A 22244-nucleotide genomic window follows, 5' to 3' on the forward strand; every position below is an offset into this window, starting at 1 on the left:
CATGTGACAGGGTACCACTGCTGAAATAGTAAGACAGTTAACTTAAGACAGGAACTTTTTTCTGTTACACCTTTCTTCCCATTTGAGAAGCTGTAATAGCCTGGCAGGCTGCAGTCCATGGGGTTCGCAAAGAGTCAGACATGACTGTGCGACTGAACTGAACTGGATAAACAAGTAACTCAATAAATCAACAAGATAAGTGTACTAACTCATAAAAGGGAAATAAAGCAGTGATGCTACAGTAACTTTGGAGTGGACTGGGGACGAAGGTCTTTCTGTGGGAGAAATGAATGATAAGAAGCTGGGGCAGGTTCTACACGGCCCCTAGCCAGGGAGGAAATGAGAGTGTTATTGGAACAGTGAGAAGGTCACTGTGGGTGGGCTGTACTCAGAAAGCAACAACCAATGAGACTGACGAGGCAGGAGGGGGACATCAGGTGGGCCAATGGAAAACGGATTTATTCCAGGCTATGGAAAACCATCGAGGATAGATGTGACCTGTCCTATGTCTGTAAGAGCTCATTCTTAGGGACTTCTGTCGTGGTGCAGTGGCTAGGACTCAGCAATCCAATGCAGGAAGCCTGGGTTCAATCCCTGGCCAAGGAACAAGTTCTCACATGCAGCAACTAAGAGTCAGCATGTTGCAACTAAAATCCAGAACAGCCAAACACATTTTTTATTTTAAAGCTCCTCCTGAGAGTGTGTGGAGAACCAGATACTAGAGGGCGAGGGTGAGTGGAAGCACAGAGAGGAATTGGGAAGAAAAAGGATGACTCAGCACGGGCTGCAGCCAGGACAAATGTGGTGGCAACACATGCAGTGACTTCAGCACTGCTGCCGGGTGGTTGGAGAGACAGTTAGCAGAGGTCCTCCCCTCCACCACTTTCAACCAAGGAAGCCTCTCTTGGAGCTGATTTCCCCGGGCAGCATCTACGACAGATATCATTCACACAGGAGGATTCTCTGATCAAAGACATGAGGGAACCACTGCCTTCAATGGCCTGTCAGGTCCGTTCTAGCCCCGTTCTAGCCCAAGAATGCTGTGACTCAATTGTTCCCATCATCTGTGCAGGAAGCTCCATCAGACACAACCAAGAGCGACTTGGACCTTCTGCTTAGATGATCACTCCCCTCTGGCACTTGCCTGACACTCAGGGTGGCTGGGCTCATTGCAGGTGACCGAGGTGCCTCTGGGAGCCACCGTCACTCCTGGCCTGAAGAGTGGTACCTCGGGGCTGCCCTGCCTGATACACTAATATGTAAGTCCACAGGATGGCATCTTAGGGAGAGAAAAGACCAAATGAAAAGTTGGGTTTGAAGTGTTTGCTTCAATTTTAGGCAGAATTTGAAACTACCAATAGAGTGGGGAAAATACCAGAATAAAAGGCAGGATTCCTGGCCCAGGAATTCAGCAATGCCCACTAGCAAGCAATTCCCTTGTGGCCTCCACTGGTTTCTACATCTACAAAATTATGGGTTTGGGCCAGATGATTCTCTGGGCTCTTTTTCACCTATAAAATTCTGTGATTTGGTCTCTCGTTTATTCATCTCACTTCTTAAACACCTAGAACGAGTCAGGTATTATCTATTTTCATTTTTGCTACTTTTTATAGAGTTTACACTGTAACTAACCTACTTTTTAAAAAAGCATCTCCCCCATAGTAACAACAACAACAAAAAAATCTGACTATTTTACACTACAACTACTATTCTAGAAAAATTAAACATATTTTAAGTTTTTACTCAAACTTAAAAATTAAACTGCCACACTAAACAATATACTGCAAAATACTTTGCCATTATTTGGTATTTGATTTTTCCAGAAATTTATCTCTAAGAATTTTTCCAATGAAATAGTTGAGAGCAGAAGAAATCCTTGAGCAAATGAAAAAAACAACCATCATGGAAATTTTTAAGAAGTACTTAGAACTGAAATATCAGCTATCATTCTAGTCGGAAGCACACTCATCACGCTGGCCTTGACGACACTGACGGCAGTGTTTTCTATCTTTTCAACACCAAGGACACACACCCAAGACCTGCATATTCTTTGTATGTTCATACTTTAAGCAGCAGAATATAAACATTATTTTGATTATTGGCATTTCACAAATAGTTTTCACATTCCTCACGAGTTTTGGTGAAGTAAGAGTAGAAATGGTAAAAGATAAATAGAAAAGTAAGTTATTTCTACTTTTTTTTCCTGTTTCCCTGAATTATTAACTTCTCTTAGCAGTTGAATGTCTCCTTTTCTCCCTTCCTCAGCCCACGGTCTGGTAGGAGACTAAACAGAACCAACCAAGACATATATAGTTATGGAGAAAAAGAAAAATCATCCATGTACCATCAATTGAACCACTAGAGACAAATAATCAAGAGTTTATTTTCAGGGTACCTCTGGGTGACACTCACACCATGAGACATGGCAGATCTCTCCCAGTACTTTCATTTCTGGATTAACATGTAATCCTCAGTGTCTTCCTTTCTGGGTCTCCCTCTGTCTACCTGATTCCTTGGACTTGGAGCTGGTCTGCATGGGTTCAAATAGTGAGTAACTCTATAACCTTAGTCAATTAAATATACTCAACCCTCTGAGCCCTGGTTTCCTCATCTGTAATGTATAAATAATAACAGTATCAACCTCACGCCCATGAAGAAATAAAGGCGTTAATACACACAAAGCACTAAGAAGAGTGCCCAGAAGATATTAAATGCCCAATGAATCTTGGCCCAGGAGATTTATCATCCCTTCAACTCAAATGATGCCAAATCTCTAGGCCTACTCTTTGTGCCAAGATTCAGTCTCTTACCTTCAACTGCCTGGATATCGTTTACACTTGTCCCCAACCTGTCACCTTTAACACAACATGTCTAAAAATGACAATCACCTTTACTCAGGCTCATTTTCCGGCAGTGCATAGTCTCATGAGGAAGATGAGAACTCCTAGAAGACTACAGAACTTCAGCACTGGTGAAGCTCTGTCCACACAAGTGGATCAGAGTTCGCAAGGCCCAAGTCAACAGAGATTTTAAAGCAAAGGCAAAATCTAACAAGATGGAGATACAAGGGAGGATATCAGGATATCAGGTCCACAACAAAAAGATGATTAGAGAAAGGTGTTACAAGAAGAGAAAGATGATAATGGGTCTATTACAGCAGCAGAGAAGGACATGCTCACTCAAAAGTTTTTACGACTGTCTAGTTAAAGCCTATGTTTATTGTAAAACTCCCAGACTTTCAAGAGCCTTAGCAAATCCAAGCTTCCTTAAGCAAGGAATACTTCCTATCCAACAAGGAGGCTCTGGTATCTAGTCTGCCCCCATGAAGAGGTCACGAGGTTCTACCTGGAGAAGGACAAGAAGAAAGGTCTGAGGGTGTCTGGGGTCCCAGAAGGCTGATTCTCCCACCAGAAGCATCAGAAAGCTTGCTTGCCCTCATCTCCAGGACCAACATCAAAACCTTTGAAATCCTTCCCATCCAGGCAAACTTCAGGACATCTGGAAGTCTGAATCTGCAAAGAGGTTTATAACAGAATACTGACTGTCCTTGGGTAAAAATTAATGTAGAGATAAATCATAAAGACACAGAAGGATATATGACAGGGGAGAGGCAATCAGGAGTAGTGGTGAGAGAAGGGTATTAGCTTTGTTTTTTATTTAACATTTGTTTTTAAATGTTTTCACTTGTTACACAGAACATGTCTACTTTGTGCATGAGAGAGATACCAACTGACCAAACTTGGTTATCACCTCCTCCTGGAAGCCTCCCATGATTCCTAAATGGAGCCAAACACCCATCCTTCCCTTCCCAAGTATTTTGTGTATCTCTGTATCATAGCACTACTCACATCCACTGCATTGGTTGGCTCCCGGTACATTCCACCCATTATACCAAGTTTCCTGGGGGCTGGAAATGCTTCTTTAGGACACATACTATTGCTGGTACATAGAGCACTCGGTCAACTTTTTAAAAAATGCACGAGAGCTGTGAGCTAAGTTTTATTTTAGGCAAAATGAAGGTTATAGTCTGGGAGATAGCACCTCATATAGCTCTGAGAAACTGCTCCAAACAAGTGGCGAGGGAAGGACAGTATATATTCAATTTCGGTGAAGGGGGAGTTCTCGCAAACAAGCACTTATCTTTGCAAAGGTTTTCTGCTAGTCAAGAGAAACTAATGTCCCCATGAAGGAAATAAGTGCTTTTCTAGATATGAGGAGATGCAAGAACTGGCCTCCTAAGATCCAATCCTGAAAACATCTATCTGAAGACCTGTTCTGCCAGTTCTCCAGAGCACAGAGTGCCTCATTTCTGATCTGCATCCTAAACTCCCCTAAAGGGAGTAGCCATAAATAGTATAACAACGTCTGTGGCTTCCATGAAAGCAGCCATAGATAATATGCAAACAAGTGGGCATGTCTGTGTTCCACTAAAACTTTATGTATAGATACTGAAATTTCAATTTCAAATTATTTTATGTGTCACAAAATATTTTTCTTTCATTTTTTCCCAGTGATTTAAAAATGCAAAAATCATTCTAAGCTCACAGATGGCGTAAAAAGAGGCAATAGGCCAGATATGGCCCACGGGCCATAGTTTGAGGCCCTTGCCTTCCCTGAAGGGCATGGCTAGCAGTCCATAGTTACTAAGGAAACGCACCTGAGAAGACGGCTTCACATTCATAACAGGTACTGAGTGACTTGCAGTCTGCCTTTCAACAACTATAAAAACTGAGTTAGTATCACAGAGTTCTGAAAAGATGAAAGGAGATAAGGAGCCATATCATTGCAAGTTATGTAGGTTCATTTGTGAGGAGCATGGAAGCATGAGCTTCTTGTTGATAATTATTACAAATATTAACAATTATTGAGCACTTTTTTTATGACTAATCCCTCTTCTGTGAGCCTTAAGTGAGGAATCCATTTAATTCTCACAATCATTCTATGAAGTAGGTCCTACTGCTATCTAACTGTTCCAAAGATGAGGAGATTAAGGTATGAAAATAATCCCCCAATCGTCTTAACTAAAAAGTGACAAAGGTGGAGTTTCAGAGCCAGGCGTCCTACGCTCCAGAGCCAGCACTGTAACTACTGAATACAGCATCTCTTCAGAAGGTAGCAGAGACAGAGACCAAACGTCCAAATAGTTCTCTAGGTTTCCCCAAGACTGGAAGAGGGAGCTGAACGGGAGGGACTGGCAAGGAATGCAACACGAACTACCTCCCCAGGTGGAAACTCCGTGATCCGGACATCTATGACGATGCGTGCCGAGGAGGAGCAAGTCTCCACAGCCGGACCATTGTGAGGACTTACTACGCTACTAGGTAACTAGGTCAGGTTACTGTCCGTCTCACACGTAAATATGGACCAGGCAAAGCCAAGACACAGCAATGGTTCGGACTCCTACGTAAAAAGCTCGATTATTTTCTTATGAAAGTAAGGGCCAAGTAATTTTTCAGTGATCAAGATAAAATGTATATAAATGTTAATGCAGTTTTAAAAAAAAGACCAGTTGAACACACATCCCAATGTTCATAGCAGCATTATTTGCAGTTGCCCAAGATATGGAAGCAACCTAAGTGTCCACTGACAGATAAATGGTTAAAGATGTGGTGTATATATACATATACAATCGATCACTACTGAGCCACAAAAAAGAACAAAATTTTGGCACTGGCAGCAACATGTGTGAACTTCTACAGCATCATGCTAAGTGAAATAAGTCAAAAACAAAGACAAATACTGTATGATATTATCAATCATATGTGGAACCTAAAAAAAACCCAACAAACTAGTGAACATAATGAGAGACACAGACTCACAGATACAAAGAACAAACCAGGGTCAGCAGTGGAGAGGGGGGAGTGCAGCGGAGGGGCAGCACAGGGCCTGGAGGGGAAGGTACAAAACTGCTGGGTATAAGACGGGCTACAAGGGATGTACTGTACAACACAAGGACTCCAGTCAGCACTTTATAATAACTGGAAACGGAAAACAACCTCTAAACATTATACACAATAAACTTATACAAAACATTTTTAAAAATAAAGTTTGAAACAGACCGATCCACACGGCTCAAGGTGCGTTTCCTGTGGCCCATGTGAGCTCAGCTCTGCTAGCTGCAGGGAGCCATGTGATAGTCCACTCTTCCCAGACTGGGCCAACCTTCAACAGCTGCCTTAACAGCCCGGTATTTCTTGACTAACACAGCTGGGTTCAGCACTGGTACATGCAGGTATATAGCAGGGTAAGTAGAAACCTCCCACAGTTAGATCAATGTGTGTGTCTGGACTGAATTAAAAAATGAGTAAGATCAAAATGGGTCACAGATGTACATATAAAGTCGGCTGAGCTACCACAGAGCACTGAAAGATTCTTGCATTGTAAGGTGGTAACACAACTCCAAAGAATATTGCTAAATTACAGCATGCATGGGAACCAATGAACACAGAAAGCCTTAAACATTTCCTTTTGCTGACTGGTGTGAAAGAAAGGTGCCAGTCCAAATGCGGTGCAACATCTTCTGGCTGGTCCTCTTGAAGGGGCTTAACAAACACATGAGAATTTTACAGAACTCAGACACACAGTAAGATTCTCTAGCCAAACTCATTACCGGCATTCACATAATTTGAAGCAGTCCTGCCGCAGGGTAAAGAACGTGCTCTTCAGCATCACACACACACACAAAGTTCCTAGGATCCACAGACAGGTATCAGAGGATCCATAAAGACCCCCAAATGGCATGCACATCTGCGTGCATATTTCTGGGGGAAAGGATTCACAGCAATCATCAGAGACTTAAGGTCCTGAAAAATCTATGTCACTAAATCCTGGAGTGCACAAAAGGCCTCTTCAAGGTTTCCATGACTTGAGTGCACATCAGGCTGTAAGTCTCTGTGCGGTTTAGTCGAAATCAATGTACACTTGACCAAAGGTGACTTGGGAGCTCAGTTATGAGCCAGTTTCTCCTCAATCAAGTTCAAGGATGTGAAAGTGTGTGACACCCTAGTCCACTCACTTTCTCACTCTGCTAAGAAACTTATTTTAGTTTTTTTTTTGGTGATGCCATGCAGTTTAGGAGATTTTTCTTAGTTCCTGACCAAGGATTAAATCTGGGCCCTCAGCAGAGGGTGGAGTCCTAACCACTAGATGGCCAGGGAATTCCCAAAACTTATTTTAGGTTTCCTTTCTTGATCAGCCAAATGTCTTGCTTCCTATTTGACTGAGAAGACAAGTTCTACAAGTCCTCGTGTCCAAGTATACCAACCTTTGAGCACTAACATTCAAATACTCTGTCTTCTCACCCGTTACTGTTGGTGAACTATTCATGCCTGTACTTCAAGCAAGTATTTCCTCTTAAGCATAAGTTTCCTTCCTTTCTCAAGGACAGCACTCAAATGAATCTCTCCATCTCTCCCAAAACATCACTTTCTCTTCTATCTTGGATAATTTCTATCAGCATACAAACAAGCTGTTATTCTCCCATCCTAAACACACACACAGCTTCTCTTGTCCCCATTTCTCCATTTCCATGTTTCCAAAAAGCCCAACCTGTGACGATGCCCAAAATTAAATTTCTGGTATTTACTGCCAAAACTGATCTCCCTCTATCTTCCTCATCTCAATTGTTAGTAACTGCATCCAACTCATGCAGTTTCTCAGACTAAAAACTTTAGAATCATCTTGGATTCCTGTCTCTTATACCCATAATCAATATGTCACGGAACTGTGTAACTGATTTCTACTTAAAATTCAAATACCAGATTAGGTTCCAACACCTTTTCCTGAAACTGCCTGGGATATTTCTGACTTCATAGAGCTCTCTCTTTTCCCATCTATCTCTACCAGCACTTTCACTGTATGTTCTAATGACTGTGAATATCATCTTCTCAAATTCATTACAGATATGACCCCTTCATCTCACGCAGCACTAAACACACTAATGCATACTTAGTGAAGACTCCACAAACTTCACTTTGAGTCAATGATTTTTCATCAAGCTTTCAAAAAAATCAGTACCACAAACAACACTTACTTCCATTAATTGTGTTTGGAAAAGTTATGTTTCCGGAACTTCCAACAGCTGCAAAGCTATCCGTCATGTCTCCAAACACTAGCATCATGAGGGGGAGTCCAGCTCCGTGGATGATGGCAGCCAAAGTCCCCAGCACCATATACAACCTATCAAGCCAATTTGAATAGCGAAACTAAAAAAGGAGAAAATACAGACAATAGGAACAATTAGCACGATGTCATGGATGGTTAACTCTACTTTCCAAATGTATCCAAAATCTAAATAGTTAGCTGTAGACTACTATTGCAACCACCTTGGCCTAATAACTTAAGAGAAACAGGCAATTGCTTCTTCTTCCTTTTTGAGTTTTGACCTTCTTCTTTATATTGGACTCAATCTATTCACTTTATAAAAATTAAACTATAGCTGACTTACAATATATTAGCTTCAGGTGTACAACAGTTACTCAATAATTCAATGGATTACACTCTAAAGTTATTATAAAATAATGGCTATGTTCCTTATGCTGTACAATACATCCTTGTAGCTTATTTATTTTATAGTTAGTTTATACCTCTTAATCTCTACCCCTATCTTGCCCCTCCTACCTTTCCTCTCCCCACAGATAATACTCTTGATCTCTGTATCTGTGAGTCTGTTTCTGTTTTGTTATATTCATTCATTTATTTTTCAGATTACACATATGATAACACACAGTGCTGGTCTCTCTCTGACTTACTTCACTAAGAACAGTACACTCTAGGTCCACTCACGTTGCTGCAAAAGGCATAACTTCATTCTTCCTATGGCTCAATACTATTCCGTTGTATGCATGTGTGTGTGTACACCACATCTTCTTCACCCATCTGTCAATGGACAATTAAGTTGCTTCCACATCTTGGCAATTGTAAATACTGTTATTAAGAACTCTGGGGTGCAGAGAGCTTTTTAAATTAATGTTTTATTTTCTTTGGATCTATACCCAAGAGTAGAAGTGTGGTTCTATTTTTATTTTTTCGAGGAACCTCTATACTGTTTTCCACGGCTGTACCAATTTACAGCCATACCACCCTGAACGTGCCTAATTTCATCTTCCTTCTTCTCTTACATACGAGGGATTCATGAGATGCACAGGACATTCTGGAACATTACAGAGATCTATAACACATGTTCAAGCTGGTTTTAGAAAAGGCAGAAGAACCACAGATCAAATTGCCAACATCCACTGGATCATGGAAAAAGCAAGAGAGTTCCAGAAAAACATCTATTTTGACTTTGACTCTGTGGATCACAACAAACTGTGGAAAATTCTGAAAGAGATGGGAATACTAGACCATCTGACCTGCCTCTTGAGAAACCTGTATGCAGGTCAGGAAGTAACAGTTAGAACTGGACATGGAACAACAGACTGGTTCCAAATAGGAAAAGGAGTACGTCAAGGCTGTATATTGTCACCCTGCTTATTTAACTTCTATGCAGAGTACATCATGAGAAATGCTGGGCTGGAAGAAGTACAAGCTGGAATCAAGACTGCCAGGAGAAATATCAATAACCTCAGATATGTAGATGACACCACCCTTATGGCAGAAAGTGAAGAGGAACTAAAAAGCCTCTTGATGAAAGTCAAAGAGGAGAGTGAAAAAGTTGCCTTAAAACTCAACATTCAGAAAACTAAGATCATGGCATCTGGTCCCATCTCTTCATGGCAAATAGATGGGGAAACAGTGGCTGACTTTATTTTTTGGGGCTCCAAAATCACTGCAGATGGTGATTGCAGCCATGAAATTAAAAGATGCTTACTCCTTGGAAGGCAAGTTATGACCAACCTAGAAAGCATATTCAAAAGCAGAGACATTACTTTGCCAACAAAGGCTATGGTTTTTCCAGTGGCCATGTATGGATGTGAAAGTTGGACTATGAAGAAAGCTGAGCACCGAAGAATTGATGCTTTTGAACTGTGGTGTTGGAGAAGACTCTTGAGAGTCCCTTGGACTGCAAGGAGATCCAACCAGTCCATTCTAAAGGAGATCAGTCCTGGGTGTTCTTTGGAAGGACTGATGCTAAAGCTGAAACTCCAGTACTTTGGCCACCTCACGCAAAGAGTTGACTCATTGGAAAAGACTCTGATGCTGGGAGGGATTGGGGACAGGAGGAGAAGGGGACGACAGAGGATGAGATGGCTGGATGGCATCACCGACTCGATGGACGTGAGTCTGAGTGAACTCCGGGAGTTGGTGATGGACAGGGATGCCTGGCGTGCTGCGATTCATGGGGTCACAAAGAGTCGGACATGACTGAGTGACTGAACTGATAACAGCTCAATGTAAGAAATATAGTATTTGTGACTCTGATTCCCACGAGTGGAAGCCACTTTTCAGCTCAAGATTTTTCTTGGTTAAAACACCATGATTGCCAAAGGTCCCTCTGAGAACACCATTGAGGAAATATGTTTTGCTGCTTTCAGAAAGTGGCTTGGGTCAAACATCTGCTGCCTAACAGCACTGGCATAAATGTTAAGCAGTATTAGTGTAATTAGGCCTCCATGCCTGCGTGCATTCTCAGTCATGTTTGACTCTTTGCAACCTCAGCCCACCAGGTTCCTCTGTCCATGGAATTCTTTAAGCAAGAATACTGGAGTGCGTGGCCATTTCCTCCTACAGGGAATCTTCCCAACAGAGGAATCGAACCTGCATCTCCTGCAGCAGCAGGCGGATCCTTTACCACTGAACCACCTGGGAAACCAATTAGGCCTCCATAGTGAGAAGGAAAGGGAAAGCAACAAGTTAGATACATGCCTCCCAAAGAGCAGAGCAGATCTGCATAAACTCTTTAATTGCAGGCAAATCACAAGAAAGAAAGAGTAAGCTCCTGAGACGCAAACCTGATGAGAAGAGCACACAGTAAGGGGAGTGGGCTTGGGGCTATGACAGGCCCACTTGGGAAGCGATTAATACTTCTCCCATTCGGGAGGATCTTCCTAACCCAGGGGTCAAACCCACATCTCCTGCACTGGCAGGTGGATTTACCTTCTATTAAAAGCTATAAAGTGGAAAAGTATCGAATTCCTCAATAGATGAAGCAAAGATAATTGATATACAAGGATTTCCCTCATCACCACTCCCAAAGTACTGTCCACCTCAAAAACTAATCACTGACTGGAATAAAAGAAAGTGGGCCATGAATATAAACATTTACTAAATGCTATTCAATGACTGAAGAAATCCAGTAATAAATACCAAAAATACAATTCAAATGGAAAAAAAAAAAAAGGGTATTCCATATATATTCTGCATGCCTTGACAGCATGGTATACAGAGCAGAGAAGACACAAACTTGAGCGAATGGGTCGTTCTGTCCTTTGCGGAAAAGCTTCATAAAGAAGGTAATGGTTCCTCCCAGATCCGAAAGTTTACCACAGGTTGAAAAGCAAGGAGGGGGACTTCCCTGGCGGTCCAGTAGTCTAGCAAGAAATAATGAGTGTGACTAAGAATAATTTGGAGACCGAGTAACGTAGATAGCACATGGACCATTCTTTTATGACCTTAAGACAAAAGCAAGAGAGATGATGGTTACTAGAGACGGTTGTAATGCCAAGGGATAACTATTTAAAGAAATCTTCTACATGTTTGTAGGTAAATGAGTCAAAGAGAGCATTGGTGAAAATACAGGAGGGAAACTGAGGTGCAACAATGTCCTAGAAAATAAGAGAAATCACTATTTTGAGAACCTGGAGTGAGGGATCATCAGCAGGCAAGACACAATAATTATTAGGAGACACAAGATATTCCCTGATGCCCCAAGACCCCTCATATCTGCAAGAGGATAGAGCTCCTTCCACAATGGAGGAATCCAATCTGCCATCACTTTTATCAAGCGATCAAACTCGGTACCACAGAAAAGTAAAATACACTGACATGTGATGTTTCCAGGTGTGATGACACATGACACAGCATTCCCTATGCAATTTTCTTACCAAAAATATTTAGCAGGAATGTATTAAAATCTTTAGACTTAACTCTCAGTATATAGGGCTTCTCTGGTGGCTCAGATGGTAAAGAATCTGGCTACGCTTCAGGACACTTGGGTTCGATCCCTGAGTCGGGAAGATCCTTTGGGGAAGGAAATGGCAACCCACTCCAGTATTCTTGCCTGCGAAATCCCATGGATAGAAGAGCCTGGTGGGCTACAGTCTATCAGTTACAACAGAGTTGGAGATAACTGAAAGACTTTTACTTTTTTTAGCATATAAGAAACGCAAGATGTGGAATAATAAGTTAAATGACACCAGAACAAAGTAATAGAAATTGTCCAGAGGGTGAAGCATTCTATAGGAAAACTGGTACCATATTTTCAACAGGTCAATGTTATTTAAAAAGAGAAGAAAACAGAACAAATCAACTGTTAGACACACTTAGGGGAGCTAATTGTGAAAGTTCAAATACAAACTACTAGATAATACTGAGGAATTAACATTCACTTTGTTAAATATAATCACTGTATTATGTTTTAGAGGAAAATGTTTGGTAGGAAAATTAAGAGACAGAAACGGAAGTACTTAGAAAATATCATGAAATCTATAATTCCAGGTGAAATGTATGTAAAAAAATGTTAAAAACTACTAATTATAGACAATGGTTATATGAGTATATAGGTTATATTTTTTATTCCACCTTTCTATGTGGTTGAAAAATCAAAATAAAACTTTTTAAAAGGAGAAAAGGTTCTCCAGTAGGGAAAGGTATGTCTCTTCATCTCAGGCTAGAAGGAATGAGCTAAAGTGAGCACAGATACAAACAAGTGTCTGAGAATGAGGACAAATTTGAAAAAGTACAAAACCTCATAGTTATTTGTGACGTGAGGCAAGACTGATTTCTGGAGGGATGTGGTAAGAAGACTTTGAGAGGGTAACAGGCAGGAAGGCCAGGGGTCTCCAAATGGAGGAATCAGGCTGCAAGTGTCGGACATTTTTTCTCTCTCTCTCAAGCAGCAGGAGGAAACAAACAAGTGTTAGATTTTTCCCCCTTCTCTGTACAAATTTAAAAAGAGGTTTCTCTTAAAATTTGGTGTTGCCCAGATGACACCTGGTTCCACCTAAGCTTAACTTTCTCAAACCTTGAGCTAACCAATGAGGTTTTTCTTAAGGAACTGTTTGTCTTAAGCTATGTTAATGGCCTGTGCATTTACCCTAGACTCCATCTTCCAGTCTGTTCTGCCTAAGCCTCAGAAGGACTTGACGGACTCATGCAAATGTTCTCTTAAGCTGTGTTAATGAGACTGTATTTGCTTGGAAACCTGTCTTTCTTCAAGATTCATGTCAATCATTTTATGGCCCTGGACAACTCACCTTGTGCCAGTGTTATCTCAAAATGCACATTGTAGGTGAGGGGCCTGGTGCCAGTCTCTGAGTTTTGAGACATTTCCTTTCTCTAATTAGCAGACTGCTAGTAGCAATATAACATCTGGCTAAAGACTACCAGGGGGGCACTCTTTCTGCCCCCTTCTGATGCCTATGTCAGAAGCTTTCTATCTCATTTATTCCTTAATAAAACTTTATTACACAAAAGCTCTGAGTGATTAAGCCTCGTCATTGGCCCCGGATTGAATTCCGGCATCTTTCACGGCTCAGCAACAACCTTTCAATTTGAGGGCAGTAGTAACACCGCTGAATAGGACAAAAGCCTCAGGGCAACATCCCACCTCTGTCATCTACTCAAAAGGAGACTTTGGAGGGAAAAAAATCTCTTAATAACCTTCACCTTCAGTTTCTACACTTAAAAATGAGGAAAATACTCATATACAGAAAGTTTCACAAAGCTGTTATGAGGCTAAAAACGGTACTTCATAATAGAAACCTTTATTAGCCATATGATATAATACTAATATGCAATATAAGCAGGTACTGTCATTGGTTTTAGAAACATAAAATAAGATTCTTCAGGAGCTTACGGTAAGGGATCAAGTAGACAAAAAACATGTAATACATAGGGTGAAATGTAAGAAAGTGAAAGTGAAGTTGCTCAGTCGTGTCCGACTCTTAGCAACCCTGTGGACTGTAGCCTACCAGGCTCCTCCGTCCATGGGATTCTCCAGGCAAGAATACTGGAGTGGGTTGCCATTTCCTTCTCCAGGGAAATGTAATACAGAAGTTTATTTACAATTAGAGCCCTTTAAATACAAGGAAATGAAAACTGTTTGGTCAGATACTTACAGGGAAGAGAGAGGGGATGAACCAGAACCATACAGGAGACAGGGTGATCAGGACTGAAAGTCAAGGGGTAGACTCCCCAGGGCAAAGCAGAAGGTGCTGGCAGGGGAGAGGCTTAGGTAATATCCAGCAGGCAAGATGGCGCACATGATCTTACCATGGTACCTGGCTGGAGGCCAAAGTCAATGATTTCATTCATTTATGCATGCATTCATTCAACATTTGAAACATATTTATTAAGCACCTAGTAAGGAGTACGTCAAGACTGTATATTGTCACCCTGCTTATTTAACTTATATACAGAGTACATCATGAGAAACACTGGGCTGGAAGAAGCACAAGCTGGAATCAAGACTGCTGGGAGAAATATCAATAACCTCAGATATGCAGATGACACCACCCTTATGGCAGAAAGTAATGAGGAACTCAAAAGCCTCTTGATGAAAGTGAAAGAGGAGAGTTCCAAAAAGTTGGCTTAAAGTTCAACATTCAGAAAACGAAGATCATGGCATCTGATCCCATCACTTCATGGCAAATAGATGAGGAAACAATGGAAACAGTGGCTGACTATTTTGGGGGGCTCCCAAATCACTGCAGATGGTGATTGCAGCCATGAAATTAAAAGACGCTTACTCCTTGGAAGGAAAGTTATGACCAACCTAGATAGCATATTCAAAAGCAGAGACATTACTTTGCCAACAAAGGTCCATCTAGTCAAGGCTATGGTTTTTCCAGTGGTCACGTATGGATGTAAGAGTTGGACTGTGAAGAAAGCTGAGTGCCGAAGAATTGATGCTTTTGAACTGTGGTGTTGGAGAAGACTCTTGAGAGTCCCTTGGACTGCAAGGAGAACCAACAAGTCCATTCTGAAGGAGATCAGTCCTGGGTGTTCTTTGGAAGGACTGATGCTAAAGCTGAAACTCCAATATTTTGGCCACCTCATACGAAGAGCTGACTCACTGGAAAAGACTCTGATGCTCGGAGGGATTGGGGGCAGGAGGAGAAGGGGACGACAGAGGATGAGATGGCTGGATGGCATCACCGACTTGATGGACATCAGTTTGAGTGAACTCTGGGAGTTGGTGATGGACAGGTAGGCCTGGCGTGCTATGTGATTCATGAGGTCGCAAAGAGTCAGACACGACTGAGCGACTGAACTGAACTGAAGGATCAAGCATGGTTCTAGTTAGTAGCTACAATGACTAAGAAAGGCTATCACTCCTCATAAAGCTTATATTTTACTAATATGCAAATAAAGAGAAAATAGACATGTTTAACAATCATTCACAATATTCAACATTCATTCAGTATGCAAGTCCCTATTAAAGTTCCAGGCACTGTTCTAGGATCCTGGAGCACAGCAATGAAGAAAACACACCAAACCCCTCTGCCCTAAGGCAGAATCCCAGGCAGAAAGAACAAACACAAAGATCCTGGGGTGAATACAAGCCCTGTGTGTTTCAAGGACCAGACATGACGACCACTGTGGCCAGAAGAAGGTGAAGGAGACCTGTCTGAAATGAAATTAGAGATGAGACAGAGGTCAGGCTATAGATGGCCTTTGATGGCCAGAGGAGGGAGTTTGTTGTTATGCTAAACCTCCCATCTGAGTGTAAAAGAAAGGCCTTCCTTAGAGGGTTTTCAGGCAGGAACTGAGGTGACTTGATGTGACTGCTATGGGTAAGATAATTTGTAGAGGAGCTAACGTGGAGGAGGGGGACGAGGAGGTAGAGAGTGGTTGACAGAACCAAGTCCAGAGCAGGAGTGGGAGGCAGAATAATGCCCCACCTCCCGGGCTTGACCACATCCTAATTGCAGGAACCTGTGAATATGCTTCCTTACGTGATAAAAAGGACTTTGCAGACATTAAGGATATTGAGATGGGGAAATTATCCTGGATTATCCCAGTGGGCTCAATGTCATCATAAGGAGCCTTATAAGAGGGAGCCACGGGGATCAGAGTCAGTAGTTGGAGAAATGATGAGGGAAGTAAGGAAGGGGCCAGGAGTCCAAGAAGGCAGGAAGCCTGAAGAAGCTGAAAAAGGAGGGAAACATTCCCTCTTGGAGCCACGAGGAGAATCCAGCCCTGATGGCACCTTGACTTTAGCCCAGTGAGACTTGGGGCCACAGAACTATACGATAATACATTTGTGTTGTTTTAAGCCACTATTGCTAGCAGCAATAGAAAATAAATACTCAAAAAAAAAAAAAAAAAAAAAGGATACTAAGGAAGAATGGCCAAGCAAGAAGGATCAGAAGTAGTTGGGGAAGCAGGGGGAAGAGGTTCATCTGAGTTTACAGCAGCGGAGATGGGAGTCCACCCAGATGATAAACCAAAGGTCTTTGTTCATAGTGCAATTTACTAAAGGAAGGTAGGGATGAAGGCTGTTGGAACTGAAGAGGTCAAAGAATGTGGCACCTAGGAGACTTTAATAAGGTGACAAAAATAAAAGAATGTGGAGCCCACAGATGAACAAAGGAGAAGCAATCAAATGCCAAGGTTCTCAATGCAGAAGCAGAAGTGACTAGAAATTAGAAGGTATATCGCTGCCAATGGATAGACGCTATTATAACTGTGCAGAATGAAACAAATACAAAAGGAGTTCTGCATGAAAATGATTTAGAAACGGCCATGTGAAACTAGAGAAAGGCCAACAATACCACTGACTCCAAGGATTGGGGGTGGAGGAGCTCTAAGTTCACAGGCAAAGGTGACACAAGAAAAGAACCAAAGAACCGGGAGGAAAATGAGCAGACTCTGGCATTGCAGAAGCAAACAGGAGGAATGAATATGGTGAACAGCATCAAGTGCCACTTAAAAGTCAGCAGAGACCGTCCACTGAATCGGTGAGTGGTGGAGACAGAGACAAATTAGAATGTAAGAAGTGATACAGACAGAAAGCAAAGTCACCTCCTATTTGTGAAGCAAGCTAGAGGAGGCTTAGTGAAATGAAGGAGGGCATTAGTGAATAAGATAGGTGACATGTAAATACCAATCAGAAAGACCCAGTTGAGAGGAGAGATGGAGGATACAGAAGAGAAAGGATAATAATAATAATGTAAGGTCCTTGAGAAAGTAGAGGATACAGGAGCCAAAGCACAGTGTACAAGAGGGTGATTAAAGAACCAAATGCTTCCTCTGTTATAACAGGAGGGAAGGAGGAAGCAATTGACCTGGGTACTGGTGTGTTTGTAGACTGAGAGAAGAGCTGAGGAACTTCTGTCATGGGACTTCCATTTGGTTTGTGAAATTAAAAAAAAAAAGGGGGGGTCATCCACGAAGAGCTGGGGGCTTGTGGGGAGACATGGGAAATTCGTAAAGGGCTTAACATACTCAGCGAGAAGAGGAAGAGTAGCATTTCTGTGTGGGATACATGCTGCCATGAGGCTTTTCTCCAGCACCCATCAGATGCAGGGGTTCAGGCACCAAGAAAACAGATGGTCCATCTGCCTGGGCTGGGCTTGACAGGTGACAGGTGAAAGGAAGTCTGCAGCTTAGGCAGGAGCATAACAAAGTGATGATCGTTGCTCTAAGGTGATAAGAGAAGGGAAACAAGAAGGGGCTGATGGGAAAAGAAGGGGTTGATGGGAAATTGACAGGTCAGGGGACTCAGGATCCAAGGGAAACAGTCAGCAGATTGAAGACAGAGGAGTAGCTGGCTAGTTCTATCTAACTGCTTCATAACAGCACTTTGGATGTAGAACAGTTTCAAATAAGAAATCTAGGATCTAAGTGTGTGCATGGGTGGCTGGAATAAAGGGGAGGGAAAGAGTGGTTATCCTTATAACACCATAAAAGTCACCCAAGATAAGTAGGAGCACCAGGGGCGGAGAGGGAGACACCGAGCCAGATGGTAAAGTCTCCAATGAGGAATGACCAGGTGGCCACAAGGTAACTGCATCAAAGAACCTTTCAATTCCAAGCAAATAAAAATTTAACCAATCACATACTATCATAAATGATTAAAGCTGTTAAAGGCTCTGGCTCTAATGTAAGCAAGGCAACCCACTCCAGTATTCTTGCCTGGAGAATCCCACGGACAGAGGAACCTGGCGGGCTATAGTCCATGGGGTTGCAAAAGAGTCGGGCATGACTGAGTGACTAAACAACAACAAAATGTTGCAACAAAGCCTGATAGAAAATAGAGGCCAGTAGAAAAAATTTGAATCTATTTCTTACCTCTTTGTCATCATTTTCTCAAGACTGCTAGAAAGAAGTCTTCTACTAGAAAAAAGTTAACAGGGCTGGTGTACAGAAAACGGTTAACATTGCAAGCCTGAGCCTGCATTCAAGGCTAGCCCTCGGCTGGCATCTAGAATTTGGCTTTTGGGAAGAGTAACCATCACCCTAACTGATAGAAGTGGCCGAACGATTTGTACAAACAACATGCTTTATGCTGAGTGTCTGCCTTCCTTCTGTCAGTCTGGAATTTTGGTACATGCTGTGCCTACATCATCAGCTCCCAGTCAGAAACCCTGGGGCACTGAGTCCCTACTGAGCTTCCCCGACAGCATCTCACACAGTGAGTCGGCACAACTCACTGCTGGAGAATCAAGTCGACTCCACTAGACAGGACGCGTGGCGCTTCTCTTGGACCTTTCCCGCCTTCCTTTGCCCACTGCTGATCTTGCTTTCTGTCCTCTTTCTGTACTAAATCTTAGCCATGAGTATGGCAATACGCTGAGTCCTGTGAGTCCCCCAAGTGAATCATCGAACCTGGGGCTCTTGGAAACTCCCAACACACACGAGTTTTTATCTTAGCTGGAAATTTTTATTAATCAGCAATGCTAATGAAAGGTTGTTGCTGAACCACGAAAGACACCGGGATTCTCGGCCTCTAGGGGAGAAGAATTCAATTCGGGGCCAGAGACGAGGCTTGACTGCTCAGAGCTTTTGTATAATACAGTTTTATTAAAGTATAAAAGGAACAGAGAAAGCTTCTGACATCGACATCAGAAGGGGGATGGAGTGCCCCCTCACTAGTGTTAGCAATGGAGTTATATAACTTTTAATTAGTTATTACAATGGATCAAAAGAACGTCTGGAGGTTGTAAAGATCTTACTAGACCTACTCTCATAATTCACATTTTAAGATAACAGGATTAGCCAGAAGGTTTTCAGGAAGGAGAAACTGTCCTCAAGCAGGATACACTGTTGTTGTATAATCCCTAGTACAGAGTTTAAACTGAGTTGTGCAATTGACTAAGACTAAGAAATGTAGACAAAAAAAGTTTGTCCTCTCCTCCTCCTTGAGAATTCCAGACCCCTCTCTCCTTGGGGACCCCCGGATTTCTTATCAACCTGCCTAGGAATTGACTCTCTCACTAAGAGCATCAGCATTTTACTGTCAAACATTCTGAATATGTCCCTGTCTGTATAGATTTTATACACAAGTTCAGTTTTCTGCGTCAACTCCTTTAAGAGAAAGGCATGAGGAAAAGCCACATAAACATTCAGTATAGCTTTCCATCAAAAAGCTAAGAATATATTCCTTCCTTCATATGCCAACCTGAGCACTATGATTTAGTGTGAATTTCTCAGGTCTGAACCTTGGCCCTGACGACTATTCCTGGGCAAGTTAGTAAGTCTCACCTCCCTTTCTTCATCTACAAAATTAAAACAATAACAGTATCTATCTCCAAGGAAGTTGTAAAGATTAATGCATTCACATAGAAAGTATTTATTTCAACACTTGGCATAAAAAGCTGTATTTGTGTTTTAATTATCACCTGGCCTTCAAACTCCAGATTTTTATTCTTTGGTGGCCTGAATTGGTTTAATAGTCTTACCTCTATATATTAGGTCTGATAAATTTTCTAAAAACATAAGACTAATTTTTAAAATTTAACTTACTTATAAAAACTGAAATTACAAAAGACAGAAATATTCTAGTCTCAAAATGACAGAATTGGAAATTAAATCTTGGGAATAAACCCTATTTTAACACCAAAGGTTCTTTTAATATAAGAATATAAAATGAAATGTAAAACAAAAACTGTCACTTGGTTATTTCTGAGAATAACCCGAGTAAATAGTCTCATTTCCCCAAAATTCCAAAGAGAGTAAAGACAGACTCAAAGGTGGAATTTTATCAAGAGCAACTGGAGTGCAAGAAGATGTGCATATAACATCACTGGAGTGTAAAAGGAAGCTCTTTTTTATGCTTGTAACCATACTTAATATTCACTTTTACAAATATTCATTTTATAAGATAGCCTGCCCCACACACATACACAAATTTTACAAGTGTCTGGTGCGTTATGTCTGAATTACAAAGTGTGTACTGCTGCTGCTGCTAAGTCACTTCAGTCATGTCCGACTCTGTGTGACCCCATAGACGGCAGCCCACCAGGCTCCCTTGTCCCTGGAACTCTCCAGGCAGAAACACTGGAGTGGGTTGCCATTTCCTTCTCCAATGCATGAAAGTGAAAAGTGAAAGTGAAGTCGCTCAGTCGTGTCAGACTCTTAGCGACCCCAGGGACTGCAGCCCACCAGGCTCCTCTGTCTATGGGGTTTTCCAGGCAAGAGTACTGGAGTGGGGTGTACTTTAAGACTTAATTGGTTCAGTAAGTCTTCCAGGTTCTAACTGCACAGTTCCCCTAAATCTGCATTCTCAGGGAAAAAAACAAAAACGGATACAGGTAAACAGGGCTCATCAACCAGCCTGTCTTATTCCAAATCTGATTAAAGAAAAGCTTCTAAGTGGCCACCATGAAACCAGAAAATAAGACAAAGAAGTATAATAAGGTTTTCAAATTCCAGATTTTCAGTTATTCAGCACAGAAGCACAGTGACAGGTACTAAGCCATAGTAATTAATAACCCATTGCTAACTTCTATTATGAGTGCCTGGGACTTTGACCTCAAACCTGCCAGGATTAGAGCCCTTGGCGACAGGGTACCCCAGGTTTTGTTTGAACCACACTCCGTGAGGCTGGTTTCCTCTGTCTAGGACTGAGACCGCCAATGGGAGAGTGCTTGTGTAGTTGACATATCGCTGGTGACATAACTGGTTAGGAGAATACTGAAACCCAGGCCAGGACAGGGGACTCTGGAGGCTCTTTGCACACAGCAAGTGTGTGTCCAATGCTCATCATTCCCTGAACACAAGCTGAATTAAATGAGTTCGTTTTACCTCTTCACTAACATACTCCCCAAGAAAATATTATACCAGATCAAATACCTCTTTTTTAGATCAAGAGAAGCACAGCACTTCCTTTTGTTTCGCTTTGATTTCACTGGAGTGAGACTGGTTTACAACCTTGTGCTAGTATCTGCTGTGCAAAGTGAATCAGCTGTGTGTGTGTGTATAGATAGAATAGTGAACACATTCAAACTCACCATTGCAAAAGTACTGACAGTTGGTCTCTTTTCTTTCTTCTCATCTTTTTTACTGAAAAACCTAGCAACAGAATGACATAAAACTTTAAAAACTATGTAAATCCATATGCAATCAATGTAGAGCTTATATTTAGAAACAAACAGGACAAAGAAACATGTCTACAGTGTCATTAAAAAAACCGTGTCATTATAAAAAACATTTATAATATGACCCCATTTATAAAGTTTGAGTATGTTTACATATACCTAGAAATCTATACACGGGGTTATCACTGGGTGTTGAGACTTCTGTCGAGATTTCAATTATTTTCTTCCTTGTGCCTTTGGTATTTCCTAATTTTCTATGATGAATACACAGAGACACACAAATTTGGAATTACAAAACTAACACTAAAAAAAGAGAGCTTCCTGTCTTTCTTCTACTTAGAACTCACTCATGCTCCCCAGAATTAATCCCTTTAATTATCATCTCAGGGATTTTAGCAACAGATAGTCTATCCTTCTATCTACCTAGATATTATCCTTCATCTACCTAGATATTATTCCTTTACCTCAGGGAGAGTAGTGGCAAACATGCAGGGCATAAATTATCCTAAGAAAGAAACATAATTCAATCACTCTCCATGAGCAAATCTAATTCTGAAAAGATGTCTGGAGCCATTGTGGCAATACACACAACCAAGAAAA

The 22244-nt window shown here is 41.7% G+C and overlaps 1 protein-coding gene across 2 annotated transcripts in view; it reads right to left on the minus strand.

Moving 5' to 3' along the window:
- Positions 1 to 22244, minus strand: part of LOC147374474 (ATP-dependent translocase ABCB1) — a 101567-nt gene that overhangs the window by 73835 nt on the left and 5488 nt on the right. For both annotated transcript variants that reach the window (XM_086397278.1, XM_086397277.1), the window contains exons 3-4: positions 21558 to 21618; positions 8033 to 8204 (exon numbers count right to left, since the gene is read on the minus strand). Coding sequence is in view for 1 of the 2 variants with exons in the window: in XM_086397277.1 (XP_086253403.1) it covers positions 8033 to 8204; positions 21558 to 21618 (233 nt within the window). In the remaining variant the exon portion in view is untranslated. The remainder of the gene's footprint in view (positions 1 to 8032; positions 8205 to 21557; positions 21619 to 22244) is intronic.

The sequence above is a fragment of the Bos grunniens genome, chromosome 4 (genome assembly GCF_055505025.1).
Source record: "Bos grunniens cultivar Pamir isolate PY7600 chromosome 4, Bosgru_T2T1.0, whole genome shotgun sequence".
Lineage (NCBI taxonomy): Eukaryota > Metazoa > Chordata > Mammalia > Artiodactyla > Bovidae > Bos > Bos grunniens.